Here is a 20725-nt window from a genome sequence, read left to right on the forward strand (position 1 = left end):
TTCGGCAGGATCCCGCGCCTGCCCATTGATGTGGTTTTCCAGCACGCTCTGTCAAATGGCCCAGTTGTAGACCATCATGAGTTTGTCTCCCGCCTCAAACATGACCTCTCTGTGGCTGCCCGCATTGCCCGACAAAACAGTTCATCAGAACAAGCCCATCAAGCAATGTACTACAACCGCAAGGCTAAAGGTTCTCCTCTCGATGTGGGTGACAGAGTTTTGGTTGCTAATCGTGGTGAGCGAGGGAAGAGGAAGATTGCAGACAAATGGGAATCAACGGTATATGAAGTGGTGTCTGTGAAGCCTGATATCAATGTGTATTGCATCAAAGATCCTGTCACATCAAGGACAAAGGTTCTCCACAGAAATCTTCTCCTCCCTGTCAACTTTCTTACTGCTGCTGCCGTTTCTGATGATGTGGACAATTCCTCTTGCCCTTCCACAGCAGGAAGTGGACCTTCTCACCCTGTTGTGCCTGATGAGGTACAGGACAATGACACTAAAACTGTGAACTGGCTTTTGCAGATGGACGGAAATGGTTGTATGGATGAAGTTGTTGTAAATCACCCTGACTGTGCTTCTGACATTTCAGTATGTGGTTCTTCAGTAGACATTGTGTCTCCTGCCTCAAGTGATGTGACCAAGGATTTGCCTGAACCTCATCTCCCTGAATCTGTTGCACTGTCAAGCTCTCCTGAACCAGTTTCCAACCTTACAACTGCAGCTGTCCACTCTGAGCTCATTCAGCATGATCTTTCAGCTGAACATAGTATTGACACAAAACTGGATTTGCCCGCAACTGATGTTATTTGCACTCAGCCTTCTCGGCTATGCACTAGGTCGGGTAGGCCTGTTAAGCCTCCGGCCAGACTTATATGTGAAATGAATGAACAGGTTGTGGATGATTCAATGTCGACTGTGGACTCTCTGTTTTCCTTTGTAAAGACAATGTTTGCTGGGTAGATTTGTGTTAATTCAAAGTGTTTTTTTTTTTCTCTCGGTGATTGCCTTATAGAGCAACGGTTGAATATCAAAAGGTGTAAATGGCATCTTTTGGGTCTGTGTTGGTGAGAGTATTGGCCACACTCTTGCTAGCATTATTCCTTAGGGGAAGTTTTGAACTGATGTGACAACTATGTGCTCTCTTTATCGCACTTTTATTTTAGTGCTGTGTGTGCTTGTTTGATGCAACCCCATTTTAGCAGAATTTAAGGGGGGTGTATGTAACATAGTTAAAATGGTTGAGGTTAAATCCTGCTAAAATGCACCATCTGCTGGTAAAAAGTTGTATTGCATTCACCCTAGAAAGAGCGAGGTATTATGGGTAATCCTCAGAGCCACGAGGATCACTGACGAGGTAACGTGTCTCTGCCATGTGTTAAAGAAATATTATTAATGCATTTTGTGAAGTGCGTTTGTGGTTGTCGTTTTTGCATATTGTTGAAATATGTTCGGTCTGGGTCACGCTAGTTCTGTTATTATGTTGTTTTTGTCGTGTTTGAGAATGTTTAGTTCGTGGGAAAGTGCAGTGGGAATTTCCCACGTGGTAACATTATGGCTCCTCCTTGCAGGAGCTTGTTTTATGCCAGAGACTGACCTTACCTCCATGCCCGTTCTGTGAAATGCAGGTATGTTTTACCAAACCTCCTGTAGCAGATGGTTAGCATGACACTGAGTTTTATATTAACAGTTTTATACAATGATGTGGTTAATTTATGTTTTTGCACTGTTCTAAAATGCAAGGTTATATAAACTAAAACATAAAAATGGCATCCAGTAAATAAAATGTCAGCATTTTATTTTATTTTTCAGAACATTTTAATTAGTTACTTTATTTTCTCTAAAAAGGAGACTCACTGGTTGTCCTTTTATTGTAAAACAAAATCCACTATACGATCACTGTAATTTTAAATTATTTTGTTGTGGTTATTGTATTATGGGTGATCCTCAGAGCCACGAGGATCACTGACGAGGAGCTTGTTTTATGCCAGAGACTGACCTTACCTCCATGCCCGTTCTGTGAAATGCAGATGGAGAATTAAAGAAACAGCTGATGCCAACTTGAGCAGCTCCTTGTCGTCATTACCACACCGATAGAAGCCACCAAAACCACATAGGCCACATAAGCATCAGCTACTCAGCCGCCCGCCCTGTTCAGGCTATCCGCTCACCTCAGCGCTCTTCCCGCCGTTCGCTTTCAACCAGCAGCCCCGGAGGAGAAATGCTGCCGTACTCCAGGCATTCCCCCAGTCATGTTAAGGATGCTTATTGGTTCCCCAAAAACGATAAAAAGTCGGGCATTATCATCAATCAATAAAATCCCCACGGGCCAATCTTGAAGATTGGACTTTATGCCGCTGAGACTTAGCTTTTGTCAACAACTCAGAGGCGGAAGTGAGAGCTCCGCGCAACGCAAATGAAGTCCCGGCCGGAACACGGTGCGCTAACTAATAAAACATAAATTAACGAAGCTTCGAGGCAGGTAAATTTTCCTCGAGGAATTTTAGTAATCGAGGTACTCGAATCATTCGAGGAATCGTTTCAGCCCTAATCCAATGTGTAACAGTGGTTGGGATAAGCCAGTTATACAAAGCCCAAAAGAGCAATAACCAGATGTAAAAAATGTCAAGGTTTTTATTTTGAAATTTTCAGTAAGCTTCATTTTAAATGACCACACTAATCCAATGTGTAACAGTTGTTGAGTTAAACCAGTTATATACTGTCAAAAACAGCAAGTAGTTCTGAATGCCAGCTTATCCTGCTCTGTAGTCACTGAGTGTCCGCCATAGTTAGAACTACAAAGATGGCCGTGTTTGTAGTCCTAAGCAGCAGCGCTGCTGTTGCCATGGTGATTAACCCTCTGTCAGCTGTCAGGGGGAAGACATAAGTCCATCTGTTTGAGCCAATCAGTTTCACTAAAAAAAACAGTTCGAACAACTCCTTCCCGTTCGGGAACCTGGATACCTATTAGAAAACTGTTTGAAGCGTATGAGAGGGATATCTGTCGTCTCCGATAGTCCCGCGATTCATATCTCTACCTCACTCACTGTAATAACAGTGAAGAGAGAAAAATGGTGTTCGCTGAGCTCTGAAATTTTTCAGAAATGTATGGAAATCAATGGCTGAGAGCGTGAGCTCACCATTTTACGGGAGCAGGCATGCGTATCAATGTCATGACCGACTTTGATACCAATAGGGCGATATTTGTGGGCGTGAGGGCGAGTTAAAAAATATTTTGGGGTCAAAAATCCACTCCGTTCCTCACTTTAACGGAGCGGCAGTTGCACTCTAATTTAAAACTTTAGTGCGCTTAGAGACAAGTTGTGGACAAACCGTAATTCGTATCGACGTGCTGTCTTCACTTCTGAACAGAGCACGGACGTATCTACAAAGTGAAATTTGAATGGAATTTCTACGTGAATTCATAACACAGAAATTCCTGAAAAATAGTGGATTTTTAGGATTTTTTTTTCCTCGCTCCATTGACTTGAATGGGACTTCGGGGCGTTGTTTTTCACGATTTATGTCACCATGGTAACTCCAAATCCCACTAAAAGTACTAGCTCCCTTTAAGAGATTGAGTCGCACGTTTTGATACCACTTTTGTGGGGGTGCATGCAGCGGTATGAGCCGCATTAACGGTGACGTAAGAAAAATAAGTAGAGACATTCTATTAGGTGTAGAACAATAGGTGCCTGCCATGCATTGCATGGGCAGGCCCCAATAATATCCTCCTGACTACCAGTAGTTCATTTTTGTCCTCTGTAGAGGACATTTCTAAACTTGAATATCTCCCACTCCCTGCATTCTACCGAATTAATTCCTTTTGGTATCTGGAGAGGACATTTAGGGCTTTTCAATGATACCACATATGAAGGGGTGGGACTTTTGTTCGTATCTTTTTCTAATACATAAAAATTGTGTTCATCAGTAATAACACATTCTATGGGACGAGACAAAGTAAGTGCATAAAACCTTTTATTACCTTACGAAGAATGTGGGATTTAAAAAAAATGGTGATTGGACAATATTTTTTTTCCTGGTAGTCAGGAGGATAAAAAACCAGCGTGATGTGTGACTACGAGGCGGGCACAAAAGCTCCTCACCGGGCTGAACCTGCATGATGAGGTTAGCGCTGGTTCGTTAACCACTAACGCTCCGACCAACCGGGAACATAAACTTTACAAAGAAGACAGCGTGTTGACATGTAAACGCTGCACATCATTCTTTGTTCACAAAGATAAATCGTTCTCGCCACTCGCTCAACACACCTCAGAAAGCGACTACAACTTATTCCTGCGGTTCACATTGAGCTGCAACCAGAGCTAACACGGCGGGTTTTAGACTCTTACCCAGAGTTCTCCAGAGGATCATAATTCCTCACAGTAAGTTGATGTAAATATCCATACAGGTCAGCCTGAGTTCAGTTTGAGTGAAAGGAGACGCGCGGAGCGCCAGCTCTGTGATTGGTCTGCTCTCCGGCTTGAAATGCATAAACTATAAACCTGTCTTTTAGATATAAATCTGCTATGCCAGTGAAATTCCCAGAACAACAGAGACGTTTGCAATTTGGCTTTAAGATAAAAAAAATAATTAAGAATTTTTTTCCCCCAATTATTAATTTTTCTAAAAATAAAATAAGCAACTCCTAGCCTGGCGGGGGTCTAGTAAAGCATGGAGGGCCGCCAGGCTTATAATACACTGGGGGAAACCCTGCTAAATATAATTTTAATGAAGTAAAACAGGAAAAAATAACTGCATCCTCTCTGTGGTTCATTTCTAATTAAAAAATGAAAAAACAATAGAAAAATAATCATCCATCTTTGAAAATAAAGAAATTCATCCAGCAGCTTTTAGTGGATTATCAGTGGATCACCATAGCAGACCACGGCGGCCCGGGCTCCTCGGTAGTAGATCCGGCTCATGGCCTCGTAGCGCTCCGATCCGGCCGTGTCCTGTCAGGAACATGGGAAATTTAAAGGAACATTCCTCATTTTAAATCAACATCAATAAGATATTTCTGATATGAAGCTGCAGATTATTTATCAGTTTGAAGGACTTGTCATCATTCACCTTTGACCTTTATTACTCACCCAAATCCCCAGAGTGATGACTCTGTCTGCCACCTGGATGGGTTTGGCCACAAACGCAGCGCCGATGGTCTGAGGGCGACACAAACGCAGCTTAATGTTCTGATCCGAATATTTTTTTCTCTCTTGCTCTCGATGAAGGCGGACGCTTTTTCCCTCTGCTCCCTCCCTGCCCTGCTTGCTCTGTTTTTGCCCTGTCGTTTCTGTATTTTTGGAGCCTTTCTTTGTACATCATCCAAATCTACAAATTATGGATCTGGTCACCTGATCTCTCAATGCAATTGATCAAATTTTCAATGAGAAGCCTCTTGTCCTGCAGGGACACACCTGGCAGGATTCACCCTGGATTTATTCATGATAACAGGATTTCTGCTGTTTGGAGCTTGTGGATTCCTGGATTATTGACAAATTTGTGGCGGACTTGGCCGAACTAGCGAACACTCAGACTGTTGTGTGGACAGAGACGAGTTGGATGTGAGTCTTGCTGAGACTCGCAGCCCAGCTGAGGACTCTACACTCAATAAAATGAACTTAGAGGGTTATTATATTGACAAAGGAATATCATGTACTTTTAACACAATAATTTCATGTTTCAAACAAAAACGTGATAAAATCATGTTGGATAAACAAGAAATTCAACAACTTAACTTTTATGAAATTTAATCATGTTGAGATAACATGATTCATTTTAGTCAGACTGATCTTGTGCTGAAGACGACTAGCGAGATCATGGGAAATCACATGACATCACGCGAGATAATCGTTTTGCGTGCTGGGAAAACTCCAGCGGCAGTTATGAGAAGACGACATTTTCCCGGCAGCATTGTGTATGTATCATAGGCGCCGGAACGGGGAGGGGGCCAGAGGGCCATTGGCCCCCCCACTTTACGGCCCTGCCCGTTCATTGGTCCCACCAGACATTTACACAGACCGCACACAGCTCTGACAATCTGTGACTGACATCTCTCTGTACTAATATAAAGACAGAGGCACAGATAAAACCTACAGCATCTGGACCAAATCTAAGGCCCCAGATCATAACAGTCACCCAAAGGTTTACACACGCTCCAGCTCCGGGTCGGGTTGGGATCAGGAACCGGTCTGACACCTAAAAAATAAGACTTTGACTCTCGGTCCCTGTCTCAACCAGATCTTCCTAAAATGAAATGAGCGTTCAAAATGCCATATTTGTAGAACTGTGGCGACGTTTTCTTTCCCCCATTTTTCCCAAAAAACCCCCCAAAAAAACATCCGATGTCGGCCCATGTCCGTTAACGGGTCCGGACCAAATGTTCACCCACACTTTGCCCAGAGCAGATTGTTTTTGCTCAGGTCGAAAAATAATTGTGCGACTAGGTTTTTATTTATTTACTGTTTTGGTCCAAAAGCAGCCGGCCAACCATCAGGAGCCATAAGAGTCGATGGCTGCTGATGGTTTTCAGGTCTCTGTTGGCTGTTGATTGAAATTCATTTTTGTTTGTTAAAAACAAGCACATTAAAATGTAATCATGGTGTTTTTCATTTTGTTTTTAATACAAAAATATTGTCATAAGTTCAGCTGGTTATCTGTCCCACACAGTTAGTGGAACAGCAAACATAATCTGCGCTGCCTTTTGTCTTCAGACCCACAGCATCCAGATAACGGTGCTGAGCGCTGGAATTATTAGTTTGTCCTGCTGCTCTAAATTGACATTGCTGGAGAATATTTGACATCTATTTTATTATTATACAATTTTACTCTTCCAAATATTTGACCAGTCGTGATTTTTGTCATCCATCTTCTAGGTGAGCACAGGGCGCCCGTGGTTGTACAGCTGTACGCATTGTGCGGACCTTGAGATTTTCCTTTAAGTAAAAAAAGAAAAGAAAAATTTTTGGATTTTTTTTTTATTATCTAACCGTCTTTAAAATTGCGGAGAAAAAAAAATCTTTTGTGTGAAAACCTCATGTACACAGCTCAAACTGTGTGCTACATACAAGATATATAGCATGTAGCACACAGATGGGGGGTTGGGAACGCCAAAGCCTAAATGCTAAATTGGTCAGTTTACTTTTGTTTATTTGGCAGCCTGGCGCTTTTTCTGTAAGCTAAAAATGAAGGAGGTGTGAATGCCCCTGCAGTTCTGAGAGCATTGATTTGGATCCCGGCTGTCGTGATTCTGTCATGATTTTGTTTATGTGCACAGATGCACATGAGTCTTCTTCACACCTGTACAATAAACTTCATGCTCGACAAAACCAGCTGTGTTTTGGTAGCAGGTTGGAAAATTACAGTTGCTCCTTTATTGTACAACCATCAACATTCTAACCTGCCTTCAGACAACAAATAAGGGTGAACAATTATTCTAGGCCACTTATTTTGAAAAAATGTGATTTAGTTTGGCCCGGGGTCTTTCTGCATGGAGTCTCCATGTTCTCCCTGTGCATGGTGGGTTCTCTCCGGGTTCTCCGGTTTCCTCCCACAGTCCAAAAACATGACTGTCAGGTTAATTGGCCTCTCTTAATTGGCCCTAGGTGTGAGTGTGTGTGTGTGTATGGTTGTTTGTCCGTCTCTGTGTTGCCCTGCGACAGACTGACGACCTGTCCAGGTGACCCCGCCTCTCACCCAGAACGTTAGGTGGAGATAGGCACCAGCACCTCCTGACCCCATTAAGGGACAATGGTGTACAGAAAATGGATGGATGGTGATTTAGTTTCTTCAGAATATGCTTGTGCTTACTTTTATTGTTTTTCCTACTTGTAGACCAAAGATGTTGTTGCCACAAGGACTGCTACCCTGGGATGTCTCTCAGTTTTCTCTCAGATGGAGGAGAGTTCTACAATGTCTCTTGTATGTATTATAATTCTGTTTGTCAGAGGTTGTGCACAAGAAAATCAAAACTTTCACCTCATTCTTTTTTTAATTTGTACTTTTCTTATTATCCACAGGATTCAGATGCCATGGCAGACTTCATCCAGGTTCCTGTGGGGTTATTGACTGTTATGTTATGCTAAGTATATCATTTTGTTAAAATAAAACGTTGAGTCTTGTAAATTTTAAATCTGTGCCTGTGGTAAGCTGAACTATTTTGAAGTTTCTTGTTACTAATTAAACACTGACATTAAAGGTTTTGTTTAAACTATTAACTGAAACTGGCTTAAACGGATGTTCAAATGGGTTGCCATCTGCCACGAGTTTACACCTTTTGTAGTAAAGGGCCTGCACTGCACATGGTAAAGAAAATGGATGACAATTTTGAAAATACAGTTCTGTTATACCTTTTCTAATTGTTGAGTGTTCTTTCTACCCTGTCACCCAGTGCGGTCTTGAAGCATGTTTGTTGAGCTAACTTAATTTTCATGGGTTGGATCAACTTAATTAAGTAGTGTGAAGGTATCACTGTAAAATAAGTTGGTTTCAACTAAATTTGCATTCATCTTAATCAAGTTAAATCAATTATTTGGTCCAAAACATTGCAAATTAGTTGATCTGGCTCTATTAAATTACATTTGGTCCAACTAAAGCAAATGAGTTGAATCAACCTTAATAAATTAAGTTGAGCCAACACATTTGCTTTAAATTGGAGTAACAGAATTTCATAGTGCTGAAACAAAGCAAAGTAAAAAGATGGAAATCCTTTCCATGATTTTTTTATGTTAATCCAAAGAGTTATTTTTTCAGTGTAAAACTCACTAACAGGATGGAATCGATCTTGGAGAAGTTGCTAGTTTCGGCTCAGAGGAACGACCAAACTAATTTGGATGATTGGAACTGAGACGTATCGGAGAGACTTCGGGGAAGATTGAAATTTATAATCTTCCCGACCTAAGACGTTCTGTTTCTGAATTGGCTTTCCCTGTGTGGCCTTGGAAGGGCTGCATATTTCCAATCTCCTTGAAGATATGTAAACATAACGCTTCTTCCCACCTCACCCCCTCCTGTATCCATGCAGCTGTGGAGCTGAGCGCTCCCAAGGACATTCCTTGATAAACAAGACCTTTATCGGACTTTGCCGGGAGGCTGGGCAACCTAGTTTCATGGCCCTGTGACGTCACCGCCTTCACTCATGTCTTTGTTTTGCCCTTTGTTTTGTCTGAATGTTGCCATTTGCCCTACTGTGTCCTTTCCTCTTTTTTGTTTTATTTTGTTAGAAACTGGAGTACTCCCTATTTAACCCAGAAAAGGATTATTTTAGTTTATTAGTAATATTAGAAACTGTGGAGTACGCACTATTTAGATCAATATTATACAGCCCAGAAATGGAATCAGAATTAGAATAACTACGAATGGGGAATCCTGAAATACTTAACAGAAAGAGGCACTGCTTAATTACTTTTATATTTCTACTCTTTAGAAACTGTAGCTACTCACTTTACACCAGAAAAGGACTTAGTTCAGTCATTTTGCTTTTTTCTTCTTCTTTTTCTTTCCTTTGGTTTGTTATTTTGTTTGTATTTCCTTTTAATTCATGTAAAACACTTTGAATTGCCTTGTTGCTGAAAATGTGCTATATAAATAAAATTACCTTACCTTACCTTAATATGGAAAATTATCACAACTAAAACATGACAGGAATCAGAAGTTTACATACACCAGGATCATATCAGTTTTTAATTAATCTATCGGTTATTCTGACAATCAGATTACAAAACTGGCACAAGCTGCACATTTTTTAAAGTCTTTTTTATCTAATATTAGAAATACATAAAAATAAACTAATAATTCAATCCTTTTTAAAATAAGACAATAAACATTTTATTGTCCGTAACTTTTTACTTCTTTGATCATTTGAAACAAAAGATGAGAAAAGATGTAGAACAATACAGAGAGTAGAGATTATCTGGGGATTATTTGTTGGATTATCACATTAATAATTCAACAGCAGAAGGTTTTATTGCAGAATGTGAACCAAGTGAAGCTACATGAGGAGTTTAGGCTGGAACAGATTTTAACTCATATTCAAAATGTTTATTTTTTTATACAGTTTACAGTTTCAATTAGAATTACCAAGTTATTTCTGATGAGACACCTGGAGAGTTTGTTGGCAAAAAGTGAAACCTGCCCTTCACATGACCTTCCCCTGACCTTCCCCTGACTTTCACCTCCACCAGAGCTTCCAGTCGCATCAGGCAAACTGGTCCCTGCTGGAACCAGCAGTCTGAAGTTTCTACTGCTGTCCAGAAAAGATCAAATTAAAATCTTAACATGGAAAATGTTTGGTGCAACACAAAGTCTCCATTCAGGTTTCTGTTTCTAAATGAATGTAATTTATTATAAAAATGGACCTAAATCAATCATCCAGAGGCTTCAATCACATGAAAACTTGTTCCCTTTTAACAAACTTTAATGAAATAACGCAAAACTGAACCACATAATGTTCCTGTTGCTTAAAAGATTCAGAAACAAATTTAGAAAATATGAAATATGGAAAATATGAAATATGGCTTTTTTATATCTTGCAAACCTGGAAAAGCCTTTTAGTCTGATTACTTTCTCACTTCATTAAAACATTGAGCTGAGTTTACTGTTTATTTAGCAAGTAAAAATAAATTAATAAAACTGTTTTTGCATTAATAACTAAAAAAAACAAACTAAAAACAATAGTAAATATTTCCACTTTACATTTTTGACAGCCAAATAGTTTGAAAACCACCGAATTACAGAAAATACCCTGAATGTTTGTGATGTGACAAACTACAAACATGTTCAGTTGGTTGGGAAACTTTTCCGAGGTGGTGAATGTGGGAAAACAGGAAGTCCCGCCTCTCCCGTTTTTACTAATAAAATCAAAGAGTAAAAACAGAGATAAAAAGAAAGCAAGTGAAAACTGTGAAATGTAAAATTTTCAAAGGTTTTTGCTGAGTGAAAATGAAAATGAAGAATGATTGACTGCAGCCGAAATCACATTTTAGACTAACTAGTGTCAGAGAAGCTTTCCCCAGTTATTCATGCTGAGGTTTTCCGATTACTGCACCAACAGTCCAAAGGTCAGGCATGAAGAACGAGCCGCCATGTTGAGCTCAGAATCGCTTCTCTGACGGTGAAACACGCCGTGACCCGGCAGCTCTGACTTTCCTCTGAGCCCACAAAGCCCACAGCAGCTGAACTCACGTTCTGGTACGGCCCCACCAGGAAGCGGTGGTGGACGTATCGCTCCACCAGGCTCGTCTTCCCCACGCTCTCCTTCCCCAGCATCACCACCTTGGCGTCCACACGCATGGCGCTCATGGCGGCGAGGCGATCAGTCAGGGCGTCACCGGGCAGCTAAGGGAGCTGCATGAAGAAAACACAAAGAAATACAGCTTATATCAGGAATAAAATCAGAAAAGATGAGATGAAGAAAGTATGAAAGAAATAAATGTGATGGAAATACTAACATTTTTTCCATATTTATCTAGATATAACAGTACCTAGATGCCATGTTTTTCCATGCTGATTAAAATCCTGACCAAAATATCACAAGGACAGAATGAAACATTTTTTAAAGAAGATCCATAAAAATGACAAAACAGCTTAAGGTTAACCAACCAAACTTAATTTAACAAAATCTCAGATGAAAAGTCAAACCAGATTTTAAAAACTATTTATATCTGGCATCTTCACTGTTTATGAAAAATTATTAGAGGCAAAGGAAAAAAGGACTTTTTCAAAAGTCGCATTGATGAGATCAAAGTCATAATTTTAGCTTTAGCGAAAAAGAAGTCAGACTATATCAGTGACGTGAGGTCAGGGGCCTCACCTGTCATCATGGAAAAATAATACATAATGATAAAATCATTTATATTGCTATTTTCACCTTGTGGTTTGTACTATAAAGTACCTATATTTCATTTAGCTTAACCAATTCTGATCATTTTTTATTCAAAATTGCTCAATTTTCGCGTTTTCCCATTCAAATGCTCTGAAGCGAAGCCGATGAGGCAGCAGTGAGCCGAGCCTCACCTGGACTGATCAACCTCTGTAACTGCCCCGGCTGCCATTCGATGAGAGCAGCTCCTCCTGTCTGTACGTCGCCAATAAAATATTAAAAAACATTTAATGTATGAACTGATTTTCCAAAATTTAGCTTATGTATATAATGCACAGTGTTTTTGTCACCAACTGTGTGTGTATTGTGTTTCGTGTAAGGAGGAGCGATCAGAAAGGGCAGAGAACAGAGGCAGGCAGTTCTCTTGCCTCATGGCAGGGGGCGCTCATGATCCCAGATATTGTGACTTCACAACTGCAGAGTAAGAGACAGTAACAGCGAGCTAGCCATGGAGCTAGCCATACAGTAAAGTGCAGTGATATATTTATAGTTTTCTCCTTGTGCCACAGCAATCACTTACTAATAATCGAAAACTAAACATTAAGCCTAAAACCAAACCACTGCAGCAAACTCAATGTTCTGTTCTTTGTGTGGGAAATATTTGAGTGTTTTTTTTTTTTGGGTGTGGCGTTGTTGTCAGTTGCTATGGCAACGAGTCTGCGCGTAGCTGCGCTGATGCAGAGACCGAGAAAGAAGTGGTTTTGAGTTGTACTTCAACGGTTTTTCCGTTTGCTGTGGAGCACAGCACGAAATTAATCATATCTACATGTCTAAGGGTGTGTTCACACTGCAGCCTGAAGTGACTCAATTCCAATTTTTTGGCAATTCCGATTTTTTTGCCGGGGCCGTTCACACTGCCAGTAAATGCGACCTGTATGCGTTCTGCAGTCTGAACGGGCAAACGACCTGAAAGTGTCCCACTTGCGCAGTAGAGGGCGCCATAGCGTCAGCGTTCTCAGTGTTCCGCCAACCACCATAAAAAGAAGAAGTGCTCAGTGTTTGCGGAAGTAAACATGGAGGCTAACGGTGGAGCTTAGCTTACATATTTGAAGTTGTTGTCCGGCCGGAGCAGCATATTAACAACTTAATCCTGATATAATCCGTCATGGTTGTTGTTTTTCTTCCCACTTGCGCTTATCAGGACGCAGAATAGTGAGATTTGTTGAGCATCACTGACGTTCAGTTCGGATGAATGTGACCTGGATGTTAGGTCACATTTGAATCGGATACGTATCGGATATGGGTCACATTCGAAAAAGAATCCGACCTGTGCTGTTCACACTGCCATGAAAAGATCGGATACAGGTCGCATTACGTCCAAAAAAATCGGAATTGGGTCACTTCAGGCTGCAGTGTGAATGCACCCCAAGTTTGATTGAGATTAGGGCTGTTGTAAACGAATATTTTAGTAATCGAGTAATCTATCGATTATTCTTACGATTAATCGAGTAATCAGATAAAAAAAATATAAAATGAAATATTGGTAAATCTGGCATAATACCGGTGTTACTATCAGATATCAATATCAGTCCAATTTTTCATATTTGAGCATCCCTAACAGTTGCTTTTTTGTAGTTTAGAAAACTAACCTGTAACAATAATAGCTCACTTTCTAAGTTAACCAGAAGAAAAGTTATAGAAAAATCTGAAATTATATTGAATTTAATAACAAAGAGGCAGGCTCACAAATATGTTTATAAAAAATGTCTACAATCCAGCTTTTAGTTTATGTATTCATCTTCAGTGAGTTTAATAGATTAATTAAACTCACCTTGCCACCTAACCTGTCACGCTTTGGGTTTGAAAATACGGGAAATGCCGCCTGGAGTGGGAGGAGAGGGCGAATGAACGAACGTAAGATGGAGGGGAGGAAATAGACCAGCGGACTGACGAACCGTTAGACCGGGGGACGAACACGGGGGGAAGCAATACGGGATATTTACGACACCTTCACTGGTCACACTCAGAAACTCATCTACCAGCCATGTACGATGCGCTCCGCCACCCGTTTCTTCAGACCGGGATATGAAATTTATTGTGCGGTTCGTCGGTAAAGCTACATTTACACGGTAAGCATCAGCTACTCAGCCGCCCGCCCTGTTCAGGCTATCCGCTCACCTCAGCGCTCTTCCCGCCGTTCGCTTTCAACCAGCAGCCCCGGAGGAGAAATGCTGCCGTACTCCAGGCATGCCCCAGTCATTTTAAGGATGCTTATTGGTTCCCCAAAAACGATAAAAAGTCGGGCATTATCATCAATCAATAAAATCCCCACGGGCCAATCTTGAAGATTGGACTTTATGCCGCTGACACTTAGCTTTTGTCAACAACTCAGAGGCGGAAGTGAGAGCTCCGCGCAACGCAAATGAAGTCCCGGCCGGAACACGGTGCGCTAACTAATAAAACATCAATTAACGAAGCTTCGAGGCAGGTAAATTTTCCTCGAGGAATTTTAGTAATCGAGGTACTCGAATCATTCGAGGAATCGTTTCAGCCCTAATTGAGATAACGGAATTATCCTACAGCGGCAGCGCAGCTGTGGATGACATAAAAGAATAGTCTTTTTGCCCTTCAGCGTTGTCCGCCTGCGCGAAATTTTCTTATGTAAACAATAACATGCAGGGGGTCTATATTTGTAAATATGATTATGATTAAGTCAGTAACTCACCACACGTCACTGGACTATATATAAAAAATATAAAAAATACCCCTCTCACCCTCCGCGGGTGGTCTCTCTCATCCTCTGAGCTCGGGTCCTCTACCAGAGGCCTGGGAGCTTGAGGTTCTCCTCCAGTATCTTGGCTGTGCCTAGAACTGCACATTTCTGGACTGAGATGTCTGATGTTGTTCCTGGGATCTGTTTGAGCCACTGCTCCAGTTTGGGGGTGACTGCCCCGAGGGCCCCGATGACCACAGGCACCACTGTGGTCTTCACCTTCCAGGCCTTCTCCAGTTCCTCTCTGAGGCCCTGGTATTTCTCCAGTTTCTCCTTTTTCCTGATGTTGTAATCACTTGGTATTGTGATTACAATGAGATACTCCCGGAAACCCCCCACAAGCCCCTATAGGGACACGGTCAAACGCCTTCTCCAAGTCCACAAAACACACGTAGACCGGTTGGGCGAACTCCCAGAACCCTCCAGGATCTTGCTGAGGGTGTAGAGCTGGTCCAGTGTTCCACGACCAGAACCAGAACCAGAACCACACTGCTCTTCCTGAATCAGAGGTTCGACTATCCGACGGACCCTCCTCTCCAGGACCCCTGAATAGACCTTACCAGGGAGGCTTAAGAGTATGACCCTCTGTAATTGGAGCACACCCTCCGGTCCCCCTTTTTGAACAGAGGGACCACCACCCCAGTCTGCCAATCCAGGGGAACTGCCCCCGATGTCCATGCGATATTGCAGAGTGGTGTCAGCCAACACCCTACAACATCCAGAGCCTTAAGGAACTCTGGGTGGATCTCATCCACCCCTGGGGTCCTGCCACCCCAGGGCCCTGCCACCCAGGGGCCCTGCCACCCAGGGGCCCTGCCACCCCAGGGGCCCTGCCACCCTGGGGCCCTGCCACAGAGGAGCTTCTTAACCACCTCAGCGACCTCGTCCCCAGAGATTGGAGAGCCCGATCCAGAGTCCCCAGGCTCAGCTTCCTCAACAGAAGGCATGTTGGTGGGATTGAGGAGGTCTTCGAAGTATTCTGCCCACCGGCCGAGTTGAGGTCAGCAGCACCACCATCCTCACTATAAACAGTGGTGGTGCTGCACTGCTTCCCCCTCCTGAGACACCGGATGGTGGACCAGAATCGCCTCGAAGCCGTAGGAAGTCTTTCTCCATGGCATCTCCAAACTCCTCCCACGCCCTAGTTTTTGCCTCAGCGGCCACCCGAGCCGCATGCCGCTTCGCCCGCTGGTACCCATCAGCTGCTTCTGGAGTCCCACAGGCTAAAAAGGCCCGATAGGACTCCTTCTTCAGCTTGACAGCATCCCTCACCGAAGGTGTCCACCAACGGGTTCGAGGGTTGCTGACGCGACAGGGACCAACAACCTTCCAGCCACAGCTCCGATAAGCCGCCTCGGCAGTGGAGGCACGGAACATGGTCCATTCAGACTCAATGTCCCCCACCTCCCCTGGAACGTGTTCGAAGTTCTGCTGGAGATGGGAGTTAAAGCTTCGCCTCACAGGAGACTCCGCCAGACATTCCCACAGACCCTCACTACACGTTTGGGCCTCCCAGGTCTGACCGGCTTCCTCCCCCACCACCGGAGCCAACTCACCACCAGGTAGTGGTCAGTGGACAGCTCTAGGCCTGCCATGATAACAAATATTGCTGAGCGATTATCTAAAAAATGATTGCGATAAACGATAATATTGTTTCAAGACCTTTTGACACTAATTTAATGGAAATAATGTAATAATGGACCTATTTCCTGCCATAGATACACTTTATTTTTAAAAGAACACTTAACATTGGAACTGGTAAACTAAACTAAACAACCAAAAACAAAAATAAAATGGATTCTCAGTCTCCATTAACAAAAAACGTACTTGAATAAAAACTAAACAACATAAAGCCAAAGTGGAAATAAATACTGCATTCAACCAAAAGAGTGCAGATATGAAGTCTGTATCCTGTATTGGCCTTCAGTAATCACCAGATTTAATGGGCACACCCGACTACCTAATGCAATAGTTCACCCTACACGAGTTTTTGTGTATTTTCTATTTTCTCCTTACGACAATCTTAGATCGTTGGCCGATCTAAGATTGTCGCTGGTGATTTCGTAACCGATCATCCTGCAGTGTGATCGTCGTGGCCGCTCCGATCTAAATCAGGGTTTTCCCCGACTGGGAGTTTAACGCTGAATGTGACAGGTAGCCAATCAGAAAGCCGGATTCTCCTCCTGCTTTCTGAGGGGAAATTATGGAGGGGAATCCCAAACAGCTGACACGGTGAGACACGATGTCCAGCGGACATTGGAGATGATATGTGGAAACAACATTAATGTTCAACATTTCGTGCAAAGAATATAGAAATGACAAGGAGAGGAGTTGGAGCCAAATTGCTACCGCAGTTGATGAACCCGGTAAGTTTTCAGCTGTTCTTCGTTAACGTCACAGGTTATAGGTTACCCCTCCAGGTCTCACCTCATTGCCCATGTGAGCGTTGAAGTCCCCCATCAGAACAAGGGAGTTCCCAGGAGGGGCACTCTCCAGTACCCCCTCTAAGGACTCCAAGAAGGGTGGGTAATCTGAACTGCTGTTCGGCCCGTAAGCACAGACAACAGTCAGAACCCGTCCCCCACCCGCAGGCGGAGGGAGTCTACCCTCTCGTTCACCGGGGTAAACCCCAACGTACAGGCGCCAACAGGCACGTGCAGGGGGGGGCTGGGGGTGCTTGAGCACCTGCCCTTTTTGCTCCTTGCCCAAAGTGCCCTTTTGGTCAATTTTTTATTTTTATTTTTTTGTTGGTATTATTATTTTCTAAGCCCTCTTCTGACACATAATAACATGTACTAAAATTATTTTTTTTGTTTTATTTTGTTTTTTTGTACAACATAATAAGCCGATCACCTTGTTACCTTTGACCTTTTGCCCGTGACCCAGTTGCCTCTCGCGCAGTGAGGTAAGGCGGCTAACTGGAGCTCAGCATAGCGAACGATCAGATTACAGATCAGTTTCTGGTGAATTAAAACGTTTTTGGTGAATAAAGTGGAGCAGACCTGCTGCTTGTCAGATGATGGAAAACGTTGAAGTCTCGTTTCTGCTTCAGCGGTTTAAGCAGAGAGGTAATGAGATACAACAGACACTGACAGGCCTCTGTCTGCCTTTCTCTGAAGAACTACTGAGGGGAGGAGACAGCCAGGTGAGGAGAAACTGTTCTTATCCATCATTCAGGATTTTTATCATACAGGCTGTTGTTGTTGTGCCATTAGCTAGCTGCTAGCTAACGACTCTGCTAGCAAAGCTAGATAACAAAAAGCTTCTTCCCTGTGTACGAGGCACATCGCCCGTCCAAAACTTATCATCTCCATAATGGATAAATGTGCGATCTTCTAATTTCCTTTGTTGCATAATGTACATCGCATTTATTCTGGCGTTAAGTAAATGTATCTTGAAAGAAAATAGCAGCACTTAAATAAAAGTCCAACAAGGATATTCATTTAGAATTTAAAATAACTCGCCCTGAATTACCATGATAGATAAAATGTATGTCATTAATGAAGGGGAAAAAACTCAACCCTGGTTCGCTGAGTATGAAGTTAAATTTTTTCCCTAATTATTCAATGGGAAAAAATAAACTAACCTCACTTAAGTAAAATAAAATTGTAATCAAAACTTTTGGAATTGTAATGATTTCTTTTTTAAAAACAAATTGTTTTGTTTAAAAAACTTTTTTTAAATTAAATAACTAATTTTTGTCTTGTGAACTTAAAAAGTTATTTGCCAAACAAACTTTTATTTGCACACATCAGAAATCTTTTGTTGTGATTTTGGGTCCTGCCCATGACGTCATGTGAGAATCACAAGCAAAACTTTGAGTCAAACAAAAACTTAGAATATCAAGAAAAGATTTCTGACATGCACAAATAAGTTTGTTTTGCAAAATAAATTCCCTTCATGAGACAAATGTCTGATTTAAATGTTTAAAAAAAGTTTTAAGCAAAACTCAGTAGGCTTTTCCCACAGTGACATGCATTAACAATTCAATTTTTGCTTTTCTTTTTTTCTTTTTCTCTGCAGTTCCACCTTAAAGTTTGATGCAGCTCTGCTTTCCTGAATGGACCATCTTCATCTCCACTGCAGCAAACAGGCAGCTCTGTTTTATAGATTACAGTCACTAAAAGGTTGCATTGGGCCTTGTTTATATTTGTAATAGTGTAATTCTGTAAAGACAAAATATGTAAATCAGAGCTAAACCACCAGCTCTGATTTACATTTCTTGCTAAATTGCGGGTTTGAATATTGCAAAACTTTCCTATAACAAAATAGACCTGCAGAAAAAATTACTAATAAAATATCTTACATATGCATAGTTGTATGCTCTGTATAGAGATTTACCTTAGCTTTGATTGTATATTTCACAATTTAACATTGTTTATTAAACTGTGAAAGCTGAGAGGCTTTGTTAATATTCTGTCCTAGAATGCGGTAAGATGGGCCCTTTTTTTTTTTTTTTTTTGAGCACCTGCCCTTTTAGTGGTCTCTGCACGGCCCTGGGCGCCAAGATGGGGGGCAACAAGTATGCCCACTCCTGCCCGGCCCCTCTCACTGTGGGCAACTCCAGAGTGGAAGTACGTCCAGCCCCTCTCAAGGAGACTGGTTCCAGAACCAGAGCCATGCGTCGAGGTGAGACCGACTATTTCTAGCCGAAACCTCTCAGCCTCACACACTAGCTGCGGTTCCTTCCCCACGTCCCAAGAGCCAGCTTCTGCAGCCGAGGATCAGACCGCCAGGGTCCCCTCCCTCGGCTGCTGCCCGTAACACATTGCACCCGACCCCTTTGGCCACGACTGGGAACGTGTCCGGGCGAGGGAACACCAGATCCAAAGTTATTTTCCATCATAAGGGGATTTCAGGCTGCGCTTTGCCTGGTTCCTCACCTCGGACCTGTCTGCCTTGGGTGACCCTACCAGGGGCATAAAGCCCCAGACAGCATAGCTCCTAGGATCATATATAATCGTGTTTCATTAATCCTATAACCTACATATTATTTCCTACGGAAGAAAGTTGGAGCCACTAAAAAACTGACTTGACATTCACCAAAAATCCGAATTTGTCGACAAAAGGAAATTCTTAGAAAAGTCTGCTCCCCCCTCTCTCTGTGATACAGAGTAAACCCGAAACTTTAGTCCTACCCGTAGATAAATTCTGCTGTGCGTTGGGAAACGTAAACATGACACAGCAGCAGAGCGCTAACATAGCCAGGCTAGCAGAGCTAACCGAACCCCGTTACAAACTCACCTGGTTGCTAGCGCCACTCCGCCAATCTCTCTAAACATCCGATCACGTCCCGCTTCCAGCAGGGAGCCAGACTTCTTCTCACACCCGCCTACCAGGCCCAATTCGCGGCTGACACGCTGCCCAGCAGCTGGCTCGTCATCTCCGTCCGGCAGCGGGTGGAGGAGCCCTGACTGGATGGCGGCGGACGCAAAGCTAGCTCCGCTTGTTGCGCAGTGGCTGAAATCACAATCCGGTCGTCAGAAAGCGGACGACACAGAAACGGTTGGAGGCGGTTCAGCGGGCCGAGCGGATTCTCGTTCAGAAGACGAGATGTTTCTCCCTGGGCTGGGGACAGATCTCCCGCTGAGCTTTGTTTGGTTGGTTAGGTCGGAACTAATGAGCGAGCGCTGCTGGTTTCCAGAAACCGGAAGTGGTCGAGTTGTTCGAGACATTCTCCGGATGTTTTTCCTCCGAATCATTCAAATTAAAGTGTTTCTGTTTATTGAAACGTTTTTTTGTTTGTTTGTTTGTTTAGATTTTTATGTAGAATTAATTGTAATTTATTTATAAAGAGTAAGCCGAGCAAACAGTACAGTCAGTAATGTAAAAAGTAATAATAATGTCCCACGTATGTTTTCTACCACAAAAACAATTTAAAAAGCTTGAAAATACTTGTAAAAGTAAAGCTTGCTGTTCTGGAAAATGCTCATCCTTACCATATATGGAAAGTGACGTAAATCCAGGGAGTTATTAATAATACATTCACTTCTCCCTGAGAAGTTTGATCTAGTAAAAACATCACCCCTGAGTTCTGCTATAGTCATCTCACAACCTGTGTAGTGATTGCTTTGTTGTTTCTTTATTACATGGCGCTCTGTGGTTATTGTGTGTCTCTTTATAATGTCATCTCT

At 42.5% G+C, this 20725-nt stretch overlaps 1 protein-coding gene across 5 annotated transcripts in view; it reads right to left on the reverse strand.

Annotated features, from left to right (window-relative positions):
- rab24 (RAB24, member RAS oncogene family) overlaps nt 1-20255 on the reverse strand; it is a 34490-nt gene extending 14235 nt beyond the window's left edge. For 4 of the 5 annotated variants that reach the window (XM_088012215.1, XM_088012218.1, XM_088012217.1 and 1 more), the window contains exons 1-4: nt 19836-20254; nt 11182-11343; nt 5094-5162; nt 4877-4955 (exon numbers count right to left, since the gene is read on the reverse strand). In XM_088012215.1, coding sequence (XP_087868341.1) covers nt 4877-4955; nt 5094-5162; nt 11182-11298 — 265 coding nt within the window. In that variant the 5' untranslated portion in view covers nt 11299-11343; nt 19836-20254. Of the gene's footprint in view, nt 1-4876; nt 4956-5093; nt 5163-11181; nt 11344-19835 lie in introns of all 5 variants that reach the window. The other variant, XM_088012214.1, reaches the window with a different exon arrangement.
- Between the last annotated feature and the right edge of the window lie 470 nt (nt 20256-20725).

The sequence above is a fragment of the Poecilia mexicana genome, unplaced genomic scaffold (genome assembly GCF_051168715.1).
Source record: "Poecilia mexicana isolate PSO_F unplaced genomic scaffold, ASM5116871v1 scaffold_14, whole genome shotgun sequence".
Lineage (NCBI taxonomy): Eukaryota > Metazoa > Chordata > Actinopteri > Cyprinodontiformes > Poeciliidae > Poecilia > Poecilia mexicana.